This window comes from Myodes glareolus, chromosome 12 (assembly GCF_982192425.1).
Source record: "Myodes glareolus chromosome 12, mMyoGla1.1, whole genome shotgun sequence".
NCBI classification, from domain to species: Eukaryota; Metazoa; Chordata; class Mammalia; order Rodentia; family Cricetidae; genus Myodes; species Myodes glareolus.
Genome location: NC_142037.1, coordinates 59,089,120 through 59,098,443, shown reverse-complemented (window position 1 = coordinate 59,098,443; position 9,324 = coordinate 59,089,120). Strand labels below are relative to the sequence as shown.

At 36.7% G+C, this 9,324-nt stretch overlaps 1 protein-coding gene across 1 annotated transcript; it reads right to left on the bottom strand.

Moving 5' to 3' along the window:
• Positions 1-214: 214 nt before the first annotated feature.
• LOC125392351 (uncharacterized) lies at positions 215-1,311 on the bottom strand. Its single transcript, XM_048422129.3, has one exon. The coding sequence runs from the start codon at positions 1,179-1,181 to the stop codon at positions 357-359; it is 825 nt and encodes a 274-aa protein (XP_048278086.3). The 5' UTR covers positions 1,182-1,311; the 3' UTR covers positions 215-356.
• Between the last annotated feature and the right edge of the window lie 8,013 nt (positions 1,312-9,324).

Here is a 9,324-nt window from a genome sequence, read left to right as displayed (position 1 = left end):
AAAAATAAAACAAAACGACTCCCCCCCCAAAAATAAAAACAAAACAAAAGAAAAAACAGGTTTTAAGGAAAACACCTTCTATAAGTTTCTTACAATCATATTCATCAAAATTCTCTCAAAGGACAAATCTGACTTGTACATTAAATGTATTAAATGTTTGATTCATGCTACCAGCAATTACCTGTAACTCAGAGAAAACTAAGGAACCAAATATTTTTGTTCAATTCTTAGTTCTTTATTTAGTTTCCAGGATCAAACATCGAGAACTTTAATCTTTAAGGCTCCTGACAATGATGTATCTCCTTCGAATTCTAGTTGTATGCTCTGGAACGACGATGATGACCAGGGCATCGTTGTTACATTCTTAGGTCACACTTATCCGGGTCATCTTTGTGTATTCGCCCTGGGAGGTTGCTTGTGATCTTCCCCTGAAGAATATTATTCCACTCTTGCAGGATCTTCGCCTCTTCCTGCAGGGAGACTTCCTCATCCTGTAGAGCCTCATGCTCTTCTCTCAGTGCCTTGTTCTCCTCCCGAAGAGCCTGCTCTTCCTTCCACAAGGCCTGCTCTTCCATCTCCAACGCAGCTCCCTCTTTTTTCAGCGCCTCCTTCAGCTCCGCAGCCACTTCATCCCTCATCAGAGCTTTCTCTTCCATTCTGAGAGCCCTCTCCTTATGCTGGAGAGCCTTGGTCTCTTCGTGCAGGGATTTGATCTCCTCATGGAGAGCCTTTGCCTCATTCTGGAATGCTTTCTCTTGCTGCCTGAGAGCTATGATCTGAGCCTCCATGGCTCGATTGTGTTGCCAGTAGGACATTCGTTCTGTATTCAAGGCACTGAGTTCTTCCTTGGAGAGTTTTGGGCTCTCTAAAATCAACCTTTTCACTTTCCAGAGTAGCTGGTTCTGTTGCCTTAGGATATGATTCCTTTCCCTGATGAATTGATTGTCCGTTCGAAATGTTTTATTTTCTCTTCCTAAGGCTTTGTTTTCCCCCCAGAGGAATTTGTTGTCTGTTCTCAGAGCCTTGTTTTCATCTCTCAATGCCTTATTTTCTCTCCAGAGGTTTTTTTCCACATCATGAGATTTATGCTTGAGTTTACTTTGATCTCGGATACAAGAGAAACAAGAAAACAATCGCAGTATTTTCCCTTTATGTATTCGATTGGATCCAGAGACATCCATTGCCTGTCTGCTCCCTACTGATAATCCCAAGAGAAAATGTCCTAAATCTGTTCATGCAGTCTTGGCTGTCTGTTGACTTCTTAGTGAGTAATAGAGTAGCTATCTGTTCAAAGCTCAGCCAGGTGCGCTGAAGGAGAGAAAATGGAGAGATGAAAGTAGACCCACTATTATATTGATCTCACTGAAATTGTACTTAATTCTAAACACACATGAATTAGAAATTAATCACTTTATTCTACGTAAGACATTACATTGAAGAAGAGTAATGAATTGAAATGTCTGTTTGCAAGTTAAGCAGATTTTTAACCAATATTGTTAGTGTTTTATATTATTAGCTATACTAATTAATTGTCTTTAAATACAATATCTGCTAGTATGGAAGCTTACTATTCCCTCAAGACTGTTTCTATTGGAGTAACTTCTAGTAAAAACGAAAAGAAAAGGATGAAGAAGACATTGAAGATATTTTAAGGCAATATGTACTAATGGTTACAGCACTTAATTAACTTAAAAGGAGAAGTTAAAGTTTGGGCAACCAGCCTTACTTACATTGCTGTGTTCTCTAAGTCACTTGCAAGCCCAGTTTCTGTTAGTAAAAGAAAACAAATAATCAACATTTTATGCCATCTGCAGTGATGTCACTTAGTGTTGACACTAGGAAAGTCATTGGCTACATACGTTGTCTTTGACTTTTTAAGGTATGTATTTTAAGAAAACTAAGAATCTTATATTTGATGTATTTATTATTAAATTTATGTATATACAGTGCTAGCTTGTATATTAGCTATTAAAATTTATTGTAACCTAATGCTTGTCATCATTAGACAAGAATTTTTTTGGCAAGTATTTGTATTACGTTACTCATAAGTAGTAAACAACTTTAATAGTTGAGAATATGTTAAAATTTAAGACCATTGTTTAATAATCTCAGTGGGGTAAATTTATATGTTAAATAAGTATACCTGTTAAAATTTTAATTCTAGAAATCCTATCCAACACAAGTATTACCATGGAATATTTCAATTTGTATTTATTACTTTTATAATATTTTCAGAACAGAAATTTAGAGTGATGAACAGTGTATAACTATTTTATATGACAGAGAGCCTACATTTTAATTCTTTAAAAATTTCTCATTGTATTTATATTTATACCTTAAACCTTTACATAAAACACACTAAGCACAAACCACCATATCCACACTTGAATAAAGATTTGCCAATTTATTTTAACAGAATCAATAGTAATTTTTTGTGGTTAACAGGATTGAAAAATATTTATACCTCTGATATTTTCATACTACCTAATTTAGTACAGAAAGCAACTGAAAACCTTAAAAACATGTACTAAGGTATGATGTAAAACTAAACAAAGATGTGTGAAAGTGAAAGTAGGAACTTTTTAGAGTACCATTGCCAGTAACTTAACTGAGAATGTGTTTACTTGAAATCTGTGGTAGCTTCTTCTTTGTACTATTGGTTCTGGTTCTGTGCTCCTGGAAGCTGCAGGTTCAGGAAGAATTCTGTAAAGCAAACGCTTATAATACTGTGATATCTGAACTTTTGGAAAAAACAGAAAATCTAAAACAAAGTTACTCTTGTCCTTGATCTATTGAAAAAGCAAAATACAGAATTTGGTTTTATTTACTAATTCAAACTTCATCAATGATTTATAGGTTTTTCATATATATATATATATATATATATATATATATATATATATATATATATATATATTATGTGGGATGGTGAAATAAAGTTTAAAAAGTAAAGAAACCAGCCTCATAATTCATCAGTTATTTCAGGTAACAAAAGTATAGCCTTAAGTCAACTCTAAGAAGAATATGGAAACTGTAGTCTAAAGTAACTCATACACTAAGGATCAAAATATGATGATTAGCAATCAAATCTAATGATGAAAAAATAAATCATGGAAAATAATAAATTAGACAACTGTTCTATCATTAAGTTATTAAGTAATGATTACTTAATAGGCTTATTAGACATCATATCAACCAGTAAATCGTAATCATCTTTACAGGATAACTTCAAATTGTTTATATGATGTGTGTGTGTGTGTGTATAGTATAAGTGAGTTACAAATTGAGAAAAGGAACATACTGAAAAAAACACATTATATTTGATTATGTTACCCAGAAAAGAAATACCAAATGATCTCACACATATGAGGATGTAAGGCACTTTGGATTTGTGTGCTTAACTTGCAATACCTATGTAATCTGAAAACTAGAAAAAAGCAATTGACAAGTAGCTATAAAGTCAGATCAAAAGAGTGGTTGGCATAGTAAAATACAGGCAACATCGGGAAAGGGAATAATAGGGGAGGAAACTAAAGTGGAGAACGGATTGGGAGTGTAGGTCTGAGTAAGTGGGAGGAGGAAAGATAATATTAAGAATGCTGAAAAGGCATGTGGGAAACCTACTAATGTATGTCCTTCATAAGTTCAAATTCGGAGAGAGAGAAAGAGAAAGAGAGAGAGAGAACAGTTAGAGAGAAGGAGGAGTGCAAACAAGAGAGCTTTATTCTTTTCCCTGCTTACTAGAAATAAGAACATATTTACTCCAGGGTCACGGAAGTCAATGACCACGTCACTGACATTGTATTTCCTTCACCTTACTCTCCAAAATATGCTTTCAGTATTTTTCTAAAATTATTGATTTCATTTTGAACAAATTTATTATTTTCGAACTCTGTACAGGAACTCTAAATTTCAGAATTTTTAACATTTGACAATCTAGATGATCTGGTTGTATAAATTCCTTTCTGTTACAAAACACTCTAATCTAAATTATAGATGAGGGAAAGATTCATGTGACTAATGCTTCTATGTGCTGTTCATCACTAAGGCAAATCAGAGCAGGAACTCAAGCAGGAACAGGAAGAAGAAACCATTAAGGAAGCTGTTTTCTTCTTGTAGGCAGAGGCTTCTTATTCTTTTCCCAGCCACCCAGATGCAAATAATCACACAGAAACTATATTAATTACAACACTGTTTGGCCAATAGCTTATGCATATTTCTAGCTAACTCTTACATCTTAAATTAATCCATAATTCTTGTGTATGTTAGCCATGTGGCTTGGTACGTTTTATCATTGAGGAACTCTCATTTTGCTTCTTCTGCATCTGGGTGATGACTACAGACTGAGCCTTTCCTCTACCCAGAATTCTCCTGTTCTGGTCTTTCTGCCTGTATGTAAGGCCCTGTCTTCCCTGTTCCTGGAGGCCAAGCACAGGATGTGAGAACTGTTTATGCTAGCTAACCAACCTAGCTTCCTCTGCTCCATTCTGTCAGCCAGAGGGGATTAGTTCAGAACCTTGTTTCTGTCTTTGATATGGTAATTTCACCTGCTAAGGAGGGTTCTCACAGGCACCCTGAATCTCCTCCTATCTGTCTGTCAGGGTTCCCAGCTAGGTACCCCCTGCCTGGAAGCTCCTGCCACTGGACACCAGGCTCTCACATCTGGCTGGGAGGAGGTTCTCCACTTCTGGGGCCAAAGTATTTAACCCTGGATTAAGTTTGAATAAACGGGCATTCTCCTCCTTTTGAGAATGACTGAAACTCTGTATCTGTGTGTGAGTCTTGTGTTTTAACCCCTAGGACATTATCCAGCTCGTGGAAGGTATGGAGTCGCGGTCCATACCAGGTGGGTGGTGATGCAGACCCTGTGGCATGGAACGTTCGCCACACCTGTACTTCCTGTTTGGCTTCTGGCCAATCAGTCCTTTATTAAATACGAATGACAAATGTTTACAGGGTACAAGACAATTTTTCCCACAGTACTGCCCTGTTATGTTCATGTTTATCTTAGAAGGAACGGAGCTGCTCAGAGGGCGCTGGACCCTCCTATATCAGTGAATAATCAAGACAATCTGCCACAGATACGCTTGCAGGCCAGTATGAATCAATTAAATGTCCTTCAATTAAATGTCCCTTCTCTATGACCCTAAGCTCCTTGACATTCCTTCACCCTTATTAACTTTTCCATTATTCTTTTCCTTCTTCAGGTCACATTTAAGCAACCATTCTGGAGAAACATCACTGTTGTAGTTTCTGACATTTCTAGAACATGCAATCTCACAGCAAATTCAATTTAAAGTGAATCTCATATTATGTTTGAAGTATCCATACAATTCAGCTTTCCCAATAAAACATTCTAGCAGAAAGTTCAGACAAGCATTTAAGGAGATTATAAGGGACTAATGTTTGTTTGTTCATAGTTTGTCCTTGCCCTTTTTATTTTTTTGCCTAAAGCTAAATCTTTTTTTCATCTATATTTAGTTAGAAAACACTGAGCTTGGGAAGTAAGCATCTTAAAGCATGCATGCAAAAGCCACCTGTGCCAGCTTTAGGTACATGTGTTAGCTTGCTGGGTCGTAAGTAATCTACCCTTTGCAGAAAGCAGTCTGCAACCTTCCCACCTTTTGCTTGCTAAGTCCCCAACAGTTGGTTCTTGTTTATCAGATCTCAGCTGGGTTCTTACCGCAGCTGAGACACACAAGTATGTCTTGTGGAGCACCGAGCACTGCAGTGTCTCAGATGGCTCCTTGTAAGCATTTCTGAGGTTCGGGCATTTGTGAAGTAGATGACCTGAACTTCTCTTGGCAGCATAAGTGTCTTTGTTTAATTTTCTGCGGTCCCACAGTAAAATATCTCTTCTGGGCCTCAAGGTAAATTCACATGTAAAAATATCATCGGAATAGTAGACCACAACCACAAACTAAAACCTAAGACACACTTCCAAACCTTTGTACAGGTATTCCCTAAGTCGTTGCTACATATTATTTTTCCCATATGAATGTGATTATCTAGCAAGTACATCATTATCTTAAGCCATCTCTGAATTTAACGGGACAATTTGCAGTTGTCCGAATGGCATACAGTACCTGCTTAACATGTAGTCAGAATGTTAGTGGATACTAACTCTACAATATACAAAACTAGTAGACTGTACATCTTTTGAGATACAACTCTCCACTTTTCCAAAGTAAAATGGTTAAACTTCCCTCAGGAAAAGAGAGTATTATAATTAATATCTATAAGCACTTTTTCTTTAGAATTCTGTCCTTGGAGGGAAAGACTGATGGTATTAAATTCAGACACAGGAATGAGAGTGCCCTGTTCTACAAGAGTCGGTATTAAGAGCACTAAGCCAGTGTTAAAGTCTTTAGTGGGAGAAAGAAAACCATTTGGCATTGTTTTAATGTTTCCACAGGCCAATCAACGGCAGGCTTTCATCTGCTGGGTGTTTGGAAATGTTCACACTGACTGAGGTTGTGAAGACAATGCTAGACATGTTACAAAGAAATAATCGCTTTCAACCCCCAGGTCTCATAATTGTTTTTCAAGTAACAAAAATGAAACCTATAACTACTAAAATCAGCCACTTAAATTTTACTTATGTTCAAAGGACTATTTCCTAGAGTTAATGAAAACAAAATACAATCACAATGATGGTTTGCTTAAGTGATGATCTAATTACTTTATAGAAAATTACCTTCCTTCCTTAAAACAGCATGAAGCTGCCAAACCCACTGTTGTAGTGAGGAGCCTCGTGCTATTTGGCTTCTGGGCTCCATCTGTGTCTGCCTGCATCTGCTTTCATCCTCCTCAAACTCCTCTCCAAAGGAGCAGAGAGAATCTGCAATTCATGTCGGGGCACCCAGCCAGAATAGAAGCTGCCAGCAACATCAGGTTTTGTGAGAAGAATTAAGTTACTTAAGCATTCTCTGCAGCATAGCCATGGTGCTGCTGGATGCAAGCTTATGCAGCTTGAGTCTGTATTTCCACCCTGCTGAGAAAAGATAATTTAGAAGTGACAGTGTGAGGTTATGATGTGATTTGGACATTTTACGGTGACCTAACCTTTTCACGTGTTCTTCTCACCGTCTGTTTATGTTGATAGTAAATTTTTAACCTTCCCCCTTTTTTTGTGCCTGCCTTGGATGAGGGGATCTAACAGACCCAAATACGTGAATAGGATGCCCTTCCCTGTTCCTCTTTTGGTAAACCGTTAGATTCTCCGCTGGCCTCCATATTTGGCCATTTCCCCATGTCTGACTCATCTTTGTGGCTGACCTCAATGGTCTAGCCATCCAAATTCCGTATTTGGCAATACTGACACACGTATATAATCAGGACTTACTAAGGCATTCTAACAGGACCCCTGTTTTTTTTTTTTTTTCCTTAAAACAATTTCTATAGTGTTATCTGCTGCGGTTTCGGTCAGATTCATATTCACTCACCCCCTCTATCTTGCTTAATAAAAGATGTCTTTGTCTTGAACATTGGAGTTTAAGTGTGGTCCCTGCCTAATCTGTGGTCCAGTACTCACAGGCCCTTTAAGTTATGACACTGTATCTTGGGGAACAGAACATGAAAAACTACACAAATTATCCTCAATAATTCATTTCCCTAGAGAAGAAAAGTGGAGATGTGTATGTATCTTTCCATTTATCTCTGAACTTGAGCTATTATTTTAAACACTCTACCTCAAGAATTAAAAGCATCTAAAATTTGAGAATATAAACAATAAGAAATTTTTGTATCCACAAATATTTATTTGAAGGTATAAATGAGTCAATATATATGAAATATTTTTAAAATTATGAAAATAGTTACAAGGGTCATGCAGGACCCAGTCACAGTTTTCTCTGTCAACTTAACAGAACACATGGTAACTTGGAAAGAGGAAACAATCTGACCAGGATCAGATTGGTCTAGGGCCCTTTCTGTGAGTCACTTTCTTAAATCCTCCTTGATTTAGCAGCACCCAATCCTCCTTGGAGCGGATCTGAGTTGCAGGAGAGAGGTTACTGAGTAACACTGGAGCTAGCGTGTTATGACTATTCCACCAATATTTTGCCTTGAATTCCTGGCTTCTCTTGATAAAGGAGTGTAGCTGATGCATGAGCTAGAAGCCATGCTCAGCTTAAATGTGGGGGGGGCTTGGTCCTGCTGCAACTTAATGTACCAGACTGATGACTTCCCATGGGAGTCCTTACCCATTGGGAGGAGTGGATGAGGGGTAGGCTGGTCAGGGGAGCAGGCGAGAGGGGGAACAGAACCATGGATGCAATGTAAAATAAAATTTAAAAAGTGAATTATGTTTTTGAAAAAATTAATATAACCTGTAAGTCAAATAAAGACCTTTCCTTCCTCAAGTTGACTGTGATCAGTGCTTTATTAAACCAACACGAAAGGAAACTAAGACAGCCTCTTTTCAACTCTCATCTTAAAATAAGAAGACTAACAAAAAGAAATATATTTTAAAAGTTTATGACATCTTTGTACTGTGAAAAAGTTTTCATTAGCCGTGTGAATCTAATCTTAAAATTAACTTTACAAATTTACATCAAAATTCTATCTGTAGACTAGCAGAACTGTTTTTGTAATTGTTCGTCAGTTGGCTACTAAAGTATGATCAGATAGATGCCTAGAATTTTGATGATAGCATGATTCTTTTGTAGTCTGTGAGCCCTCCAATTGGTTGCATTGGGGGCTTTAAGTTCCTGGAAGCATTAGTTTAAGGTACAGAACACATGGAATACTTCCATTTCCACTTGGCCACTCAGTTAGATTAGACCACTGGTGCTTCATTATCAGCATGAATCTTCAAGATACTAAAGAGAAAAAGAAACCACTAATTATAAGCAGAGAAGTAACAAAATCATCCATAACTACTGAATTTTAAAAAGCAAAAATTTGATATTATTTTACTTTTCCGGTAATAGAATGGCTTGATACCATGTAGTTAAAAGTGAACTGTTTTTGCTACCTGTATCATTCAGGGCCTATTCCAGTAATCAGCCATTGTTACAGTATAACTGTGAATGAAAATGCATTTTCTTTTTAAATGGAATATACCAATGAGTATAATTTTCATTTTCTTTTTATAAATTAAATTTTACATTATTTATCTTTCTTTTGAAAAATAACTGAGATCCTAAAACATTACTGCCAAGCACAACTATCAATATGAATATATTTAATTATTTTACTGGCCAATGACCAATGAATTTCTGGCCCACAGAACTATAAATTCTAAGATGATTGAATGGATTTCTTTCTCAAAGTTTGTCAAAGTTTCAATCGAACAATGACTTTGGACAAAGTGTTTGAGTA